The sequence below is a fragment of the Acipenser ruthenus genome, chromosome 46, assembly GCF_902713425.1.
Source record: "Acipenser ruthenus chromosome 46, fAciRut3.2 maternal haplotype, whole genome shotgun sequence".
Lineage (NCBI taxonomy): Eukaryota > Metazoa > Chordata > Actinopteri > Acipenseriformes > Acipenseridae > Acipenser > Acipenser ruthenus.
The window spans coordinates 1,176,792-1,195,734 of NC_081234.1; the positions used below are offsets into that span (position 1 = coordinate 1,176,792).

The 18,943-nt window shown below is 46.4% G+C and overlaps 1 protein-coding gene across 1 annotated transcript in view; it reads right to left on the bottom strand.

Annotated features, from left to right (window-relative positions):
- LOC117966468 (solute carrier family 23 member 2-like) overlaps window positions 1–18,943 on the bottom strand; it is a 53,647-nt gene that overhangs the window by 7,942 nt on the left and 26,762 nt on the right. The window contains exons 5-15 of the mRNA XM_059013805.1: window positions 18,774–18,890; window positions 17,974–18,131; window positions 9,204–9,292; window positions 6,644–6,711; window positions 5,387–5,568; window positions 4,759–4,879; window positions 3,312–3,468; window positions 3,064–3,211; window positions 2,395–2,500; window positions 772–901; window positions 146–283 (exon numbers count right to left, since the gene is read on the bottom strand). Coding sequence (XP_058869788.1) covers window positions 146–283; window positions 772–901; window positions 2,395–2,500; window positions 3,064–3,211; window positions 3,312–3,468; window positions 4,759–4,879; window positions 5,387–5,568; window positions 6,644–6,711; window positions 9,204–9,292; window positions 17,974–18,131; window positions 18,774–18,890 — 1,414 coding nt within the window. The remainder of the gene's footprint in view (window positions 1–145; window positions 284–771; window positions 902–2,394; window positions 2,501–3,063; window positions 3,212–3,311; window positions 3,469–4,758; window positions 4,880–5,386; window positions 5,569–6,643; window positions 6,712–9,203; window positions 9,293–17,973; window positions 18,132–18,773; window positions 18,891–18,943) is intronic.

Sequence of the window (18,943 nt, forward strand, 5' to 3'; positions counted from 1 at the left end):
GTACATGAAGAAATCTAAACGGCACTGAGATAAGACAGGACCTTGAGGGCTTTACAAAAAAAAATAAAAAAAATAAACAAAGCTTTGTGACTAGGGCCCTGTGTCAATTCATTATTCAAAGCAGCGGGTGTCCGTCTTTGCCTACCTGTGACCAGTGGGTTCTCTTTCAGATAGCTGGGCAGCACCAGCCCGAAGAAGATGGAGAACCCCAGAACGAAGAGGTTCCGGGACGAGTTCAGGTCCACGAACTGGAGGTTAGAGAGGCCGACCGCCGTGATCATCCCTGAGGGGAGAGGAGAGGGGGAGCAGTCAGATACTGGGGCTTGGCATGGGAGAACAGCTAGGGACTGGAACACGCACACGCACATCGCATGGCTCAAAAGCTCTTCAGGTCTAAAGAATGAAACTACTTTCCTGTGTTTGTCAGTCTACAGATTCTGGGCGGGTCATTTATCCCACTCTGCCACCAATATCAGTTTCAGGGATGGAAATAAGACTCCCGTTGAATAGCACTTTGATCCACTCCTGGTTTTACTAGTCACTTAATAAAAGACACACCTGAGCTTGTTACCTATACACACTGTGGCTAATCAAGCTCATAGTAAAACCTGGAATGGAACTGCTTTGCAATAGAAGTCTTACTGCCATTCCTGCAGCTTTCACTGATTTGTTGCTTGTGTTTAGTTAATGGCTTGTTAATATACAGCGACCGGTATATAAACTAATTTTAAATAAATGTTTGAATAATGAATTAAAAAGGTCCCGTCTCACCGAACAGCGTGCAGAAGAGCGCCCCCAGGACGGGGTCTGGCAGAGAGGCGAACAGCGCGCTGAACTTCCCCACCATGCCCAGCAGCAACATCATCGCAGCGCCGTACTGGATCACACGCCGACTGCCCACCTGAGACACAGAGAGAACAATGACCCCTACACCGTGCACACGAGAGAGAGAGAGAGCACTGAGCTACCCCGAGCATGCATCATCACAGCCCTGTACTGGATCAGACACCGACTGCCCACCTGAGACACAGAGAGAACAATGACCCCTACACCGTGCACACGAGAGACAGAGCACTGAGCATGCATCATCACAGCCCTGTACTGGATCAGACACCGACTGCCCACCTGAGACACAGAGAGAACAATGACCCCTACACCGTGCACACGAGAGACAGAGCACTGAGCATGCATCATCACAGCCCTGTACTGGATCAGACACCCTGGAAACGAGAGAGAGCACTGAGCTACACTGAGCATGCATCATCACAGCCCTGTACTGGATCAGACACCCTGGAAACAAGAGAGAGCACTGAGCTACAGCAAGCATGCATCATCACAGCCCTGTACTGGATCAGACACCGACTGCCCACCTGAGACACAGAGAGAACAATGACCCCTACACCGTGCACACGAGAGACAGAGCACTGAGCATGCATCATCACAGCCCTGTACTGGATCAGACACCCTGGAAACGAGAGAGAGCACTGAGCTACACCAAGCATGCATCATCACAGCCCTGTACTGGATCAGACACCGACTGCCCATCTGAGACACAGACAGAACAAAGAACCCTACACTGTGCACACGAGAGAGCACTGAGCATGCATCATCACAGCCCTGTACTGGATCAGACACCCTACACACGAGAGAGAGAGAGCACTGAGCTACCGCGAGCATGCATCATCACAGCCCTGTACTGGATCAGACACCGACTGCCCACCTGAGACACAGAGAGAACAATGACCCCTACACCGTGCACACGAGAGACAGAGCACTGAGCATGCATCATCACAGCCCTGTACTGGATCAGACACCGACTGCCCACCTGAGACACAGAGAGAACAATGACCCCTACACCGTGCACACAAGAGAGCACTGAGCATGCATCATCACAGCCCTGTACTGGATCAGACACCCTGGAAACGAGAGAGAGCACTGAGCTACACTGAGCATGCATCATCACAGCCCTGTACTGGATCAGACACCCTACACACGAGAGAGAGAGAGCACTGAGCTACCGCGAGCATGCATCATCACAGCCCTGTACTGGATCACACGCTGACTGCCCACCTGAGACACAGAGAACAATGACCCCTACTCCGTGCACACGAGAGACAGAGCACTGAGCATGCATCATCACAGCCCTGTACTGGATCAGACACCCTGGAAACGAGAGAGAGCACTGAGCTACACCGAGCACACATCATCACAGCCCTGTACTGGATCAGACACCCTACACACGAGAGAGAGAGAGCACTGAGCTACCCCGAGCATGCATCATCACAGCCCTGTACTGGATCACAAACCCTGGAAACGACAGAGAGAGTACTGAGCTACACCGAGCATGCATCATCACAGCCCTGTACTGGGGAGAGCGAGGGTCCTGCACTGCACCTTGGTGATCCCCAGCACTCCGATGTTTGGGCTGGAGGAGGTCGATCCGTTCCCCGTCCCGAACATGCCGTCCAGCACACAGGAGAGCCCCTCAATGAAAATCCCCCTGCGGAAACGGAGAGGAGGAGAGGGGGTGAGAGGGGAGTAAATTAAGGACAGCCAGCACAGCAAAGACAGCTGATCTTAATGGCACATCAAAACAGCACATGCTTGTTTACTGTGAAAAGAACCCGGAACTTCATTTAAAAGGTAAAACCTACAATCCTGGCTTTGTCTACTTGATTCAGTTAGATAAATGAAAAAGCACATCTGGATTAGAGCATTTTACAGCACTAGAGTGGGTGCACTCAGTAAAGCTCTCTAATATCGAAAGTGCATCGGGTGCACCTGAGTGTAACCATTAACCCGTCCCCCCTGCAACACTGACCCTAGTAGATATCACAAACACATCACTAAGACATTCCACACTGAGTGAGCAAACCAGTATTTCTTAAATGCATGGTTATGCCATGTAGAAAGAAGCCGTTGCAAAATGCTCTAATGAAATCCAGCTGTGCTTTATCCCTCCTTACCCTACAAGAGTTAAAACTTTAAAACGAAGTTAGCACAACTCTTCCAGTGTGAGCCATTGTGCTTGCTGTTGGCAGCGTACGCTGTGCCAGGGCCTACCTGTTGATGGCATGGATGGGAGGTGGGGGGGCGCAGGAGAGGCGGGCGCAGGCGTAGTAATCACCGATCGATTCGATGATGCTGGCCACCACCGCGCTCAGCATGCCGATCACGCCGGCCGCAGACACCGTCGGAACTCCCCACTGGACTGAGGGACAGACAGACAGACAGACAGGGGTCCGTTAGCCCCGAGCGGTAGAGACAGCAGAACTGTGTGCAGAACCGATCCCCGCAGGGCATATACTCACAGGGGTAGGGCACTTTGAACCAGGGGGCTGCGGCCAGGATGCCCTGGCGCGCGTCTGTGCGGGCGTAGTACCCGTACTTGTCCTTTTCGGGGGGGAAGACGTCCGTCACGGTGAAAATGAAGCAGATGAGCCAGGACATCAGGATAGCCATGATAATCTGAGGCAGCGAGAGACAACGGGTTAATAGGCGGGATGCATGAGCGATGGACTGCGGATACAGTACAGAATGGGAACGGTGTTATGCAAGTCGATGTGTTGTGTGTAGGGCAGGGCTGGACAAGGCTTGCCCTTCCACTCCTGGTCTTTGTTCCAACCCTGTTCTGAATTGTTAATTGAAGCTATTAACCCTCCATCCAGACCCTGGAGTACAGTAGTTCATTGTATCATTTTTACCTGTTAAATCTGGAGTGGAATGGCCCCCCAGGACTGTGATTGGACCCCCCTGTTGCACGATGTCTCTCATGGTTTAAGAGATCCTGTGCAGTTTGCTCAAACACCCGTATCCACTAACTAAACAGAGACACTCCACACACACACACAACGAAATAACTTACTATAGTACGAGCAAACATGAAAAACACGTTTTTGCAGAATTGTGCAGTATGTCCTATGTAGATGTTATTTTGATGTTTTTTCAGAAGGGATATTTATAAAGCGTAATCATAAGGAGGTGCTTTGTTCATTCGAATAGGGCCATTATTTAGCAACAATAGCACATTTTCTGAAAGGAATACAACTTTCTGTATAAGAATAGCAAGGAACTGCTCCGGTTTCTTGCGTTCTTTAAATTGATTTATTCCCGGCATTCATAGCTAAACAGGGCCCTTAAAAAGCACATTGTAATCTAGGCTTGACAGAAATATTGATCAGCCTCATTTGGTAAAATGGTGAAGGGGGGGATGCTTTTTTTCCCAATCCCTAGGGCTGTGTTCACTTGTAAGGTGGGAAGGAGAGGAATAATTAGCCTTTTGAGGAGGGACTTCTCTCACCATAAGAAATCTCTCGCCATAAGAAATCCCTCCCGTTTTAAAGCAACGTGTTTATTCATGAGCCAACTTCTATAGTGAAATACAATGAAATCTGTTTTCAATGGGTTACAGTGCTCTTCTGAGATTTTCTGCTGGTTCTTTGCTTCTGACCAGCTGACCAAATGCATCCAGGGAAGAGATATCCAAGCAGAGGAAAATCTAAAGAAACAGGCTTCAAATCACACCCGATACCAGGATCTCCATCCCACTCGAGCACAGCTCAGCTCAGCTGGTCAGAAACGACTCGGAAAACTGAAAGTGGCGAAACCTGCTGTGCCATTCACAGGTTTCGTGGTGTTCCAACGAAGAAAGCGAGGGATTCGTTAAGGTATCTGGCGAGCTCCTAAAAGGCAAGCATCGAAAGGGAGCAAGTCTGGAGAGAAGAGCCAGTAAAACACTGCACGGAGTGGAGGACTCACAGGAAACATCTTGAAGAGCTGGAGACGGTAAGCAGTCCAGCCTTTCTTGGACTTGTAGACTGGGAAGGGTAACTGGACATTGCGGGCGTACTGGGAGAAGAGCAGCACCAGGAAAATAGTCCTGCATAGAGAGAGAGAGAGAGAGAGAGAGAGAGAGAGAGAGAGAGAGAGAGAGAGAGAGAGAGAGATTAGAGGACGGGGGGAGGGCTGGTTGATTAGAGCCTTTTTCACGGGGTTCACCTCTGGAGGCCTGGGTGTAAAACCAGCTTGGGTAACATGTATAATTGGAGATTAGTGGTCTTAACTTAAACTCCATATCGCACTACTACTCAATAGTTTAATCCAAAATCAGTTTCATTGACGGCATTGAGAGAAACGTCCAAACTTTTGTCATAAAATGTGTGAAGTTTCTTTTAGCATTTCTAAACTTAGAGGGGAAAAAAAGTTTCTTTTAGGTTTCTAAATGCAGAGATACTGAATGTTTAATAGAGAGGTTATAGGAGCCTTTGAAGCACTTGGAATGGGAATTGATTAAAAGGGAACTGGAATTAGATTTTAAAATGTTATTGACCCCAACCTAAGTTCTCCCTCCTCTCCCCTAGGTGGTGCTGCAGGTGTGGATACTCACAGCATGGCGATGCCCCAGTGCTTGCCCGCTCGCTCCCCGGCGGCCTGGAAGCCGGACAGGCCGATGAGCGTCACGGTGGGGGTGATGGTCAGGGGCCCGATGTACTTCAGGAGAACCCCAGGGAGCCCCAGAAAACCGATGCAGACCTCGATCAGAGAGGAGACGATGATCGCACCCTGGATCTGAGACAACGAGACACAAACTGAGCAAGAACACGAGCCCGGAGGCTGGATGCAGCATTATAAACGAACAGCAGCCCTCTGATTCAGGGAGCAGGGTTGGGTTCAAATCCCTTTGTTCAATTCCAATTCCTTTTTTTAAAATCAATTCTCAAACTCCAATTCCAATTCCAATTCCAATTCCAATTCCAATTCCAGTTCCTTTGAAGGGATCGGAATTGATTAAAAGGGAATAGGAACTGGGAACTGATTTTAAAAAAACAGACACCAATACAACGCATTATTTTTTTTTCCCCCTGGTTTATTAAACGAAACAAACAGCTTCAGGGGTGGAGGTTAGGCTCCTACTGCATAGCACTTTGATCCGTTCCTGGTTTTGCTAGGAGTTTGATCAGACACACCTGAGCTTGTTACCTATACGCTAATCAAGCATCTAATAAAATCTGGAATGGGTGAAACTGCTATGCAGCAGGAGTTTTATTTCCATCCCAGAAGGGCGTTATAAAGAACAGCAGCCCACAGAGAGACAGACGAAGACACAGAACGATCAGGAAATCCAGAGTCCCGCCTCAGAGACGCAGCACAATCCACTACGGCATTATAAACTACAGCAGCTGCTTGCTCTGTGCTTTGAGGAGAAAGCGGTGGTTCTATTTCAGGCATTGCTCTTTATCTCTGCTTTAAAAGCACCAGAACTTTACAGCAAATAACAGAGAGGCTTTTTCACACCTGATTAAACAAATATCCTTTCATTTAGAATTAGTCAGAAAACAAAAAAGTATACTTCGTACCATTACTGCATTAAACGACCTTTTAAAGGAAGGAGAGTTAAATGCTCTTCTGTACAGTGAAAGTGTACAGCTCTGGCCAAAAGTTTACCATCCTATAGAATCACTTACTTCGCTTCATAAAGCCGAATGAAACCCGCTGAACACTGTTACGCTAACATACTGAATTACTGAGTTTTTCATATTAACGGAAAACTGGCAAATTGAAAAATGTGACATTTCGAAATCCAACATGAAATACTGTTTGATCCAATATATTTGTTCCTGGCACCGACATAGAAATCTCTTACCTCTCGTATCCGTGGATGCCAGATATCTTCTGTGTGCAGTAACTGAGTGGAGTTCATAAATGAGACATCTGGAGAAACACAAGAGCAAGGATTTAAAAAGGAACACACACACACACACACACATTTCAGATAGTTAGATGCCAGGGACTTCCATACAGTAAAACCTAGTAAGAGCATTCTGTATAATTCAGCATAACATTGTGGTCCCAGCCAGTCCCTATTGAAATGAATGGTGTGCTCCCCTCTGCAATCTCTATTGAAATTAATGGAGTGCTCCCCTCTGCAATCCCTATTGAAATGAATGGAGTGCTCCCCTCTGCAATCCCTATTGAAATGAATGGAGTGCTCCCCTCTGCAATCCCTATTGAAATGAATGGAGTGCTCCCCTCTGCAATCCCTATTGAAATGAATGGAGTGCTCCCCTCTGCAATCCCTATTGAAATGAATGGAGGGCTCCCCTCTGCAATCCCTATTGAAATGAATGGAGGGCTCCCCTCTGCAATCCCTATTGAAATGAATGGAGTGCTCCCCTCTGCAATCTCTATTGAAATGAATGGAGTGCTCCCCTCTGTAATCCCTATTGAAATGAATGGAGTGCTCCCCTCTGTAATCCCTATTGAAATGAATGGAGGGCCCCCCTCTGCAATCCCTATTGAAATGAATGGAGTGCTCCCCTCTGCAATCCCTATTGAAATGAATGGAGTGCTCCCCTCTGCAATCCCTATTGAAATGAATGGAGTGCTCCCCTCTGCAATCCGGAACCTGTCTGTTCTGCAGTCTGGCATGACTAGTCTTGTCTTGTCTACATCAAATCAGTGGGTATCTGACCTTGTAGTCCAACACAGAGTCATGTGATTTGTTTTATAATGAAGTATGTTGTGTAAATACAAACACGTAACGGAGAACAGAACATTAAAATGAACACCTGGTACAGCTAGACAGCACTTCTACTGTATTTACTGCAATACGTGTTTTTTTTTGTTGAAATAATTTGTCATTCATTGTTTTTAGGTGCAGAATTACATTTTACAGTAACCAGCCCATTGTATAATCCAGCACAATTCTCCAGTCCTGAACAATGCTGGATTAGATAAGATTTTACTGTGCAATATTTATACAGAAAAACAGTAATATAGGGCAGCAGTGTGGAGTATAGGGCAGCAGTGTGGAGTAGTGGTTAGGGCTCTGGACTCTTGACCGGAGGGTCGTGGGTTCAATCCCAGGTGGGGGACACTGCTGCTGTACCCTTGAGCAAGGTGCTTTACCTAGATTGCTCCAGTAAAAACCCAACTGTATAAATGGGTAATTATATGTAAAAATAATGTGATATCTTTTAACAATTGTAAGTCGCCCTGGATAAGGGTGTCTGCTGAGAAATAAAATAATAATAATAATAATAATAATAATAATTTGGATATTATTTGTAATCATGGACCCAGGAATGTCATTGCTTGCTGGTGTACCTAAATGACTGATACTTGTGCAAGGCAGACTCCACAGTACACCAGTTGCACGGACTCCTTGCTATTCAGGGCTACAACGGATGCCGTCTCAAAGCAGGGGTGGAAATAAAGACTCCCTCTGCAAACCGTTTAGATCCACTCCTGGTTTTACGAGGAGTTTAATAAAAGACACACCCGTAGAGAAATATTGTGAAATATGATTTGCAAGGGTAGCCCAAAGGGCAAGAGAGAGCTGATGACTGAAAACACTGAGGTGTGGTCCAAGTATGTTCTTAACCAAACCCCGAGGTGGGGATGGGACCTCATGATGGCGTGTGAACACTAATCGAGCTCCGGTGATCACGTGGACTCCCAGCAGGTAGGTAACAAGGCTGGTTACTCTAACTGCTGCTCTTCTTGTGCCTCTGTGGCATGCCTATTAATGGGTTATTTATTCCTGAAACCTTTAGGAATCAATATGTGTTAAAGTATCTAAGTTTTAATCTGGACTCATTCGAGTCTTGATCATACTTTATTGGCAATAACTGAGCTTGTTACCTGTGCACTGTGGCAAATCAAGATCCTAGTAAAACCTGGAAGGGATTGCAATGCTATGCAATTTCCATCCCTAGATTGTGCTGTGCTGTGTTTACAGAGATGGAAATAAGACTCCCGTTGCATAGTAGTTTGATCCATTCCTGGTTTTACTAGGAGTTTAATAAGACAAACCTGAGCTTGTTACCTATACAGACTGTGGCTAATCAAGCTCATAGTAAAACCTGGAACAAGCGAAACTGCTGGGCAATAGGAGTCTTATTTTCAGCCTCATCAAAGTGTTACAGAAGTGCCTGCAGTCTTTACAAGAACCACATTACTTTACCTTTGCTGTATCCAGTGTTGTTTGTATCGCAGCAAAACATTTTAAAACATTTCTCCCGATCAGGTCACCCAAGAAATACATCTCTCGAAGCTTTTACTGAGAAGAGAATTTCTCTTCTAGACATCGCAGTGCACCCAGACCTGCTTGTTACCTCTTCCCACAACACAATGCAGAAGCAAAGCGCTCCCTGTAAGGACCGCAGGGGGTCCGGGCGCTGCGAGAGTCTCAGTCGGGTTACCTGTGGTGTTGCATTTCCACTTGTCCAGGGAGAGGATGGCACGGGACGGGGCAAGGAAGGCAAAAGCACTGGCCTGAAACAGAGGGAGCCTGGAGAGAGAGAGAGAGAGAGAGAGAGAGAGCATTTATATCACTTTAGGGATGCTAAACATTTTCTTGAATGTCATTATTTTTATTATTATTCCTTCATTTTCATTTAATATAATAGTATGATTTGATTTTAATGTTTTTGGGTTGTTTTTTTTTTTGCTAGCAATTCAAACCTTGTCCACTTGGGGGCACCAAAGTTTTTCTTGACCCAGTGGAGGACTGTGGGTAAACACTGCTGCTGCTATCAGCAGGACTGCAGTGGATTCCGCAGAGTCATTCTGACAATTCATTCTTTCACTGCCACGCCACCAACCAGCTTCACAGGAGCAGCAAAACTGTCCAAGAGCTGGGCTGTAGTGTGGAAGGCAGCAGGGTTGAGTAGCTCAGTGGTTAGAGAAAGCACTGGGCTGCAGTGTGGAAGGCAGCAGGGTTGAGTAGCTCAGTGGTTAGAGAAAGCACTGGGCTGCAGTGTGGAAGGCAGCAGGGTTGAGTAGCTCAGTGGTTAGAGAAAGCACTGGGCTGCAGTGTGGAAGGCAGCAGGGTTGAGTAGCTCAGTGGTTAGAGAAAGCACTGGGCTGCAGTGTGGAAGGCAGCAGGGTTGAGTAGCTCAGTGGTTAGAGAAAGCACTGGGCTGCAGTGTGGAAGGCAGCAGGGTTGAGTAGCTCAGTGGTTAGAGAAAGCACTGGGCTGCAGTGTGGAAGGCAGCAGGGTTGAGTAGCTCAGTGGTTAGAGAAAGCACTGGGCTGCAGTGTGGAAGGCAGCAGGGTTGAGTAGCTCAGTGGTTAGAGAAAGCACTGGGCTGCAGTGTGGAAGGCAGCAGGGTTGAGTAGCTCAGTGGTTAGAGAAAGCACTGGGCTGCAGTGTGGAAGGCAGCAGGGTTGAGTAGCTCAGTGGTTAGAGAAAGCACTGGGCTGCAGTGTGGAAGGCAGCAGGGTTGAGTAGCTCAGTGGTTAGAGAAAGCACTGGGCTGCAGTGTGGAAGGCAGCAGGGTTGAGTAGCTCAGTGGTTAGAGAAAGCACTGGGCTGCAGTGTGGAAGGCAGCAGGGTTGAGTAGCTCAGTGGTTAGAGAAAGCACTGGGCTGCAGTGTGGAAGGCAGCAGGGTTGAGTAGCTCAGTGGTTAGAGAAAGCACTGGGCTGCAGTGTGGAAGGCAGCAGGGTTGAGTAGCTCAGTGGTTAGAGAAAGCACTGGGCTGCAGTGTGGAAGGCAGCAGGGTTGAGTAGCTCAGTGGTTAGAGAAAGCACTGGGCTGCAGTGTGGAAGGCAGCGGGGTTGAGTAGCTCAGTGGTTAGAGAAAGCGCTGGGCTGCAGTGTGGAAGGCAGCAAGGTTGAGTAGCTCAGTGGTTAGAGAAAGCGCTGGGCTGCAGTGTGGAAGGCAGCAGGGTTGAGTAGCTCAGTGGTTAGAGAAAGCACTGGGCTGCAGTGTGGAAGGCAGCAGGGTTGAGTAGCTCAGTGGTTAGAGAAAGCGCTGGGCTTGTATTTTCTAACACTAGGCTGACACAGGCAGATTGTGTAAGCTCACTTGCTGATGATTCAACAGCCTTGAGCAGCACCTCTCCCAAACCAAGGAGAGGCAGCACGCGGACTTTGACTGCCAAGCTAATAATAACCCTTACAGAAAAGCGTGAGCAATCCCATTGAGATGCTTTAACTATAACTTTAATGCTATTACTTCGAAAGCCTGGCTAGCTGACCCATAAGCAGACCACAGCAGTACCAGCGACAGCAACTTCACAGCAGTTTGAAAACAGATAATCACACAGTGCAGTGTGGGGCCTCTGGCTCTGATAACAGGGTACTGCAACGGATTACAGTGGGAGCTGCTTTATCGGGACACCTCGAGAGAAGTAAAAATATCCAGAATCAGCAGCTGTCCCAATTAAACAAGAGGCATTTGAGACAACCCGAGTCAGGCCCGGCGTTATGGGGAGGCGATATGTGAAAAAAATGTGCACCTATTATTTATATAGGGGCACATTATTTATAAATACCGCGGTTTGCAACTAAAACCGCTACAATGCTACAAACCAGCACTAGCTCACTGCCATGCGGCGCAGCTTGAGCAGCAATGAACTGTGTGACAGAGTGGACGAGAGGGTTTAGAGACAGAGTGGACGAGAGGGTTTAGAGACAGAGTGGACGAGAGGGTTTAGAGACAGAGTGGACGAGAGGGTTTAGAGACAGAGTGGACGAGAGGGTTTAGAGACAGAGTGGACGAGAGGTTTAGAGACAGAGTGGACGAGAGGGTTTAGAGACAGAGTGGACGAGAGGGTTTAGAGACAGAGTGGACGAGAGGGTTTAGAGACAGAGTGGACGAGAGGGTTTAGAGACAGAGTGGACGAGAGGGTTTAGAGACAGAGTGGACGAGAGGGTTTAGAGACAGAGTGGACGAGAGGGTTTAGAGACAGAGTGGACGAGAGGGTTTAGAGACAGAGTGGACGAGAGGGTTTAGAGACAGAGTGGACGAGAGGGTTTAGAGACAGAGTGGACGAGAGGGTTTAGAGACAGAGTGCGGAGACAGTAGTGACTGCTTAGCTATAAATAACGGAATAAAAATATTTTTACAAATGTCTAAAAAAATTAAATAAAAAAATCACCTGGTTTCACAAAAAAGACGAGCAGGAAAGGAAAAATATCTGGAAGGGCTCAAAGGTTCAATTGTGCGGTTTATTAAAAACCCAAGGCAAGACCAGAATACAGCCTCTACAGCAACTGTACATGCAACTGAGAGCACGCAAGGTCAAGAATCGGTGGAGACAGAAGATCATGAACAAGATCCAGCAGCATCTGAAGGGACTGAAGATGTGCAGCAAACAGAGGAAACAGACTTCCTAGTACATGACGGCGCTGTCAGCGCTACAACAACGACACAGAGCAGCTGCACTGGTGAGTGAACCTGCAAACTGGCCGGAAATCACTGATAATGCAACCCAAGACTGCTTGTTTATGAAAGGGCCCATTGACATTATACACTTCAATTTATCTGATGACAGAATCGGTGGTTTACAGTAAACAACTATAACTTGGAAAATGGATCACAAGTGGACAGGAAATGGCTTGTATATTCCTGTTCAAGCATTTCGCTCTTTTGTTTTTGCTGGAAATTGTTTTCAAACATAACATTACATCTGGATTAAGAGATTGGAAAAAATATATCATCCTTGCTTAGTCAGCATGAGTGTTCCTCTCCACTCCACCCCTCACCACCTGGTTATGAAAATGTATTTGAATGGAAAATGTCCAGAAATGATAACCAAATTGTCTGGGTAGTTGTGCTTACACATGAAATGGTATATAGTTTAAAAAAAGACTATATTTTAGTAAAAATCCTAAAGGGAAAAATTTAGAGAATTAAATATTTATTTTAAAATGTGTCGTTTACTACTACAGTTGCAGAGATTATGAAACTGACACCATTGTGGCTCTTCCATAGACGCAGCATCCTGTAATACACTATACAGCATTAAGAGCCAACATGGCAGACATGCGATTCAGTTTCATCACTTGCTCAACTATACCGGTTGCCTGGTTACGACGAATCAGAGGCAAGAACAGAGCAAGGCAATCCTGACTGGGAAATTAGCAGCGCTGATGCGTGTGAGAGGAGATTTTTGGAATCGGCTCCGAACCAGGTATCTGTCATTGGAACTGGGTATTTTAAATCAGACTTCGGTTGTCAATGTCTGTATGTCAATGTCTGAGCAGAAGGAGGGAACAGCGGGGGCATCTATCATTATTATTATTATTATTATTATTAATATTATTATTATTATTATTAGTTAATTTAGCAGACGCCTTTATCCAAGGTGACTTACAGAGACTAGGGTGTGTGAACTATGCATCAGCTGCAGAGTCACTTACAACTACGTCTCACCCGAAAGACGGAGCACAAGGAGGTTAAGTGACTTGCTCAGGGTCACACAATGAGTCAGTGGCTGAGGTGGGATTTGAACCGGGGACCTCCTGGTTACAAGCCCTTTTCTTTAACCACTGGACCACACAGCCTCCTATATTACAACACAACACAGAACTACCCAATATAAAAAAATAATGTATAATTAATGGTAAATGTACCTCTGTATGACAATAGGAAAATACCCATCAGATTGCAATTGATTGCACCTGTACCAACATCTGACAGTGTATTATTATTATTATTATTATTTATTTCTTAGCAGACGCCCTTATCCAGGGCGACTTACAATTGTTACAAGATATCACATTATACATTATTTCACATATCACATTATTTTACATACAATTACCCATTTATACAGTTGGGTTTTTACTGGAGCAATCTAGGTAAAGTACCTTGCTCAAGGGTACAGCAGCAGTGCCCCCCACCTGGGATTGAAACCACGACCCTCCGGTCAAGAGTCCAGAGCCCTAACCACTACTCCACACTGCTGCCCACTGTGTAACACTTTCAATGTGACAACGTATCACTTTTTGACGTTACATGGGTCAAGTTTTGGTACGCGTACCACATGCTGACAATGTACCACTTTCTAACGCTACACCGGTAGATTCGAAAGTCATTTCTGAATCATTTCATGAGTTGTTGTTGAGCTGGTAACTCGCCTCATGTCATGTAGTCTGTTTGATACCTGAATCCTGAACCGCTCCCTGTGATTCACTGTCATGAGTCATTCAAAGAGAACGAATCATTCAAAGAGAACGACTCGTTCACGAACTGCTCATCACAAGAGGAAGTGAATGGGGTCGCTGCAGTCGATCGCTACTTCATTATTGTGAATGTTTATGTCCTGAAACCGGACCGTTTGCTTTGTATATTATTTGGGGTATAACGTCCTTGAAGTATTACAAACACAGGCACCATACCCAACACAACAACAAATAATAAACATCAGGAGCCATGTGGACTCATACGAACACAGAAGGGGGTTTCATTTGACCTGTCTGTAGCTTTCATTTGTAGTTGGTGCCTAGGAGCTGGATGGGTAGTATTGTTTAGTAACATAATTACAACTATCATTTTACAGCATAAAATAGGTTTGCAGTGCCAATAAAATGCAATGAAATTAAACACATTTTTATTTATTAGAAATTGATTTAAAAAAAAAAAACAACACTCTGTGGCACATTGGCCCTGTGCTTTCCAAAAGCAATGCACGGAGTAACGTGAACGGACCGCTTTTTCGGTTTTTTCACTTGATGATAATATGGATTCCGTTTGTCCATTGCTGTGACGGGATGCGGGTTTGAATAGAAGCACTGCCCTTTGTGTAGATCAAAAGTAATAACTTGGGTAAAAAGTCGTAAATTGTGAATGGTTTTTGAGGTGTTGGGATTGAAATGTTTTTAGGACTGTATGGTAATTATGGATATGCTACACAGCGATTACATTTCAATTAAACAAATAAGCACCGTTGTCACAAACAGAGTTTAACCCAAAAATATCTAAAGCCGGGGCCACACCTGAGTGATCGGTTGTGCAGAATCGCTGAATCGCTTATATGCGGACGTTCCTGCAACCAGCTGCAGTTACCCAGCTCGTTACTTACAGTACAGACCAGCTCTACTTTCAAGCAGTTTGCCAAGTGATGTGTAGTGACGTTTTTTATCATGTGCACAAAGGGGGAGATGGATTTAAAAATATACTATTTCAAAAGATAACACCTGCATCCTCAGCCAAGGTCTTGACCAGCATTTTCATGGCTTCGCTTCTGCTTTTAATACTGCATTTAAAATGACTACAGATGAGACGACTATAAAACAGCCAGTTCTACATCGGTAATTAGTGAAGCCATCGTTTACTAACGATAATGACAGACTGAAGGAACGAACCGGCAGAGGCAGATTAAGACTTCTTGTGGCCCTGGGGCACAAAGAACAACACGCACACTCTTAGCATCTGACCAATCACACATCAGTTATTTGCATATTAGAGGTCCGATGTGTGTGTGTGTGTGTGTAGTTTGTGGGAAACCATAGTACTGTGTTTTATAGCGGAGAGATCTTTCAGCGACAAAATTCTGATATACTTACAAACACCTGGATATTGTATTCATCCATTATTATATTCTATTAAAGAATATTTATGTATTGCTACATTTTTGCTATATTTATTTACTGCTATATTTTGATCCACTCGTTACAGTGAGTTTTACTGGGGGCCCCCTAAGTGGCTGGGGCCCCTGGGCACGGGCCCCTGGGACCTGTGCATTAATCCGCCACTGCAGCAGTGTCAGTATAAATCGGCAGAAAAAAACTAAAATACACACACTTCGAAAGACAGGAACGTTTTGAGAGTGATTTGGTTGCGCAACTGATCGCTCAGTTGTGGAATCGGCTTAACAGTAATTATGGAGTTATTTTTTGGGGGGTGGGGACGCCAGTGCAAATGCTGCCTAGGGCGCTAGTTAACCTAGAATCACATCACCTTACGATTACATGTTAAACACATCATGTAAAATATCAGTGTTTTTTGTATTCTACATGAAATGAAAAATAATGAAATCCCATCTCATCACAAGGCGAGGCACCTGCGTTGCTGACACGCCAGCTTTCTTTGCCATACGAACCTGTCTTGCTCTGAAAAGCGATCTCCACTCATCATGTGAAAATACTGTATCCCAATTAAACAAAGTGACGTCCCAATTAAACAACATAAATAGCATTGGAAAGAACCGTCTCCCAGAGATGCATGCCATTTAAACAGAAATTCCACAGTAGTGCCACTGTCTGTCTGCATTGCCATTGCGGTGCCACTGTCTGTCTGCATTGCCATTGTAGTGCCCCTGTCTGTCTGCATTGCCATTGCGGTGCCACTGTCTGTCTGCATTGCCATTGCGGTGCCACTGTCTGTCTGCATTGCCATTGCGGTGCCACTGTCTGTCTGCATTGCCATTGTGGCGCCCCTGTCTGTCTGCATTGCCATTGCGGTGCCACTGTCTGTCTGCATTGCCATTGTAGTGCCCCTGTCTGTCTGCATTGCCATTGCGGTGCCACTGACTGTCTGCATTGCCATTGCAGTGCCCCTGTCTGTCTGCATTGCCATTGTAGTGCCCCTGTCTGTCTGCATTGCCATTGCAGTGCCCCTGTCTGTCTGCATTGCCATTGCGGTGCCACTGTCTGTCTGCATTGCCATTGCGGTGCCACTGTCTGTCTGCATTGCCATTGCGGTGCCACTGTCTGTCTGCATTGCCATTGTGGCGCCCCTGTCTGTCTGCATTGCCATTGCGGTGCCCCTGTCTGTCTGCATTGCCATTGTGGTGCCCCTGTCTGTCTGCATTGCCATTGCGGTGCCACTGTCTGTCTGCATTGCCATTGCGGTGCCACTGTCTGTCTGCATTGCCATTGCGGTGCCACTGTCTGTCCTTTTTCCTGTCTGGTCACTGAGTCTGGCTCTGCAGCACTAGGTTAGAGATGACATTTGTTGAATGAAAAAAAAAAAAAACACTCTGAATCTAAAAGGGGAACTAAAACCAGCTCGGTATCGACCAGATGTGGAAAAAAAACAATAAAAGCAGAAAAGGAGAACATTTATAAAAAGGATCATTTATAAAACTGAAAGAGAGTTCCTCGTGATTTTGGGGGAGGGGCTGCGGGAACTGGGACGAAATGCAAGAATTCACCTTCAAGGTATAGACTGCCATTAATATAGCGTGCATCCATCTCCAAGAACATATGGAATAAAAAGAAATTAAACAGGACAATTCTTTGACAAATATATATAAAAACAAAACGCGACAAACAAGCAGACAGCTTCATACACACCCAGGTTAGAGCTAGCAAGCCGCTTATGCAATGGAAAGTCGCATTCAACAACGGTGTAATTACGAAAAGCTGACTTTACATTAGAATGTAGAAAATAAATAATAATAAATAATATTTTATATAGAGGTAGACAGATAGAGAGATAAACATTTAAAGTCCCCTCTTCACTACACAGCCAATCACAATTGCAATTACTCAAAATCTTTTTAGTTTTTTATTACTTTGACTTAATAGTTTGAGCCGCCTGCTGTAGACATATGCAATGCAGGCTAGGGGATCCAAAGTGTCTATATCACATATCACATTACTGAGAATAAATGCACCCCTGGACTGATCGCCTGCATCGCGATACCTGCACACTGTGACACGCGTCAGGACTGATCACCTGTATCGCGATACCTGCACACTGTGACACGCGTCAGGACTGATCGTCTGCATCGCGATACCTGCACACTGTGACACGCGTCAGGACTGATCGCGATACCTGCACACTGTGACACGCGTCAGGACTGATCGCCTGCATCGCGATACCTGCACACTGTGACACACGTCAGGACTGATCGCCTGCATCGCGATACCTGCACACTGTGACACGCGTCAGGACTGATCGCGATACCTGCACACTGTGACACGCGTCAGGACTGATCGCCTGCATCGCGATACCTGCACACTGCGACACGCGTCAGGACTGATCGCCTGCATCGCGATACCTGCACACTGTGACACGCGTCAGGACTGATTGCCTGCATCGCGATACCTGCACACTGTGACACGCGTCAGGACTGATCGCGATACCTGCACACTGTGACACGCGTCAGGACTGATCGTCTGCATCGCGATACCTGCACACTGCGACACGCGTCAGGACTGATCGTCTGCATCGCGATACCTGCACACTGCGACACACATCAGGAAGTGCTGTTCTAGCGTAAGCATACAGTACCTGCACCCGAAGGTTGTTTGAAGCAGCGTTGTGATGCCCACGCAGAAGAAGATTGTGCCAATCAGCTGGCTCGTAGCCCATTGGTCAAACCCGACACACATGGCCTCAGCGAGGAGGAAGGGGACAGCGATGGTGCCACTGAAGCACGTCAGATAGTGCTAAGAGAGAAAAGGAGGAGAGCGCTCAGCAAAACACGGAGGTTTTTATTCCCCCCAGTAACAGTGGTCTGATTTCATACGCTCAACAAATCAAAACTATAGAAGCAATGGGGTTTTCTAATAGACTAGCACACTGCTGCAGACTGCAATGAGGAGAGGCCTGATGCTTACACATAGTTTAACACAGTAACAGTGTTCTGTCAGTGCACATGGGTTATTGTTTCAGGTCAGTGTTAAGCAGGTAAAAAGCTTAGAATCCAGGTTTAGCAGAGACTAGAGCTGCACGGGCCGATTATTAGATCAAACCCTCCACAGACGAGGGTCGCTGGTGTCGATCGGGCTGATTTACCATTTCAAGTGAAGTAACAGCGGCTTGGGTTTGTGTGGATCGCTGTTCTCCACACTTAGAAAAGCAGCGATCATCACAAACCCAAGCAGCTGTTTGTTCACTCTGAACGGTGAATCAGCCCGATGGACAGCAGCGACCCTCCCCTGATTGTCAGCACCTGATTTGTGTGGAGAGCTCCACCAGGACGATCGAATGACTGGTTCGTGCCGCCCTGGCAGAGGCATGCTTGCACAGTGGGGAGGAGGAGGGGGGCGGGGGGCATTAAGAAGCTCCAGATGTTGCTGTGTTTTTACCTGCATGCCCAGAAATACACAGAGGTACCAGGGAGGGACGTCTTCAATAGTGTAGATCATGTCCATACGCTGGGCGTCCAGACTGGTAGCGCTGTCCAGCGTCTCTGATAGAGAGCTCTGTGAGGGACAGACGGAGGGACAGAGACAGTTAGACATCCCCGTAGTGCTGA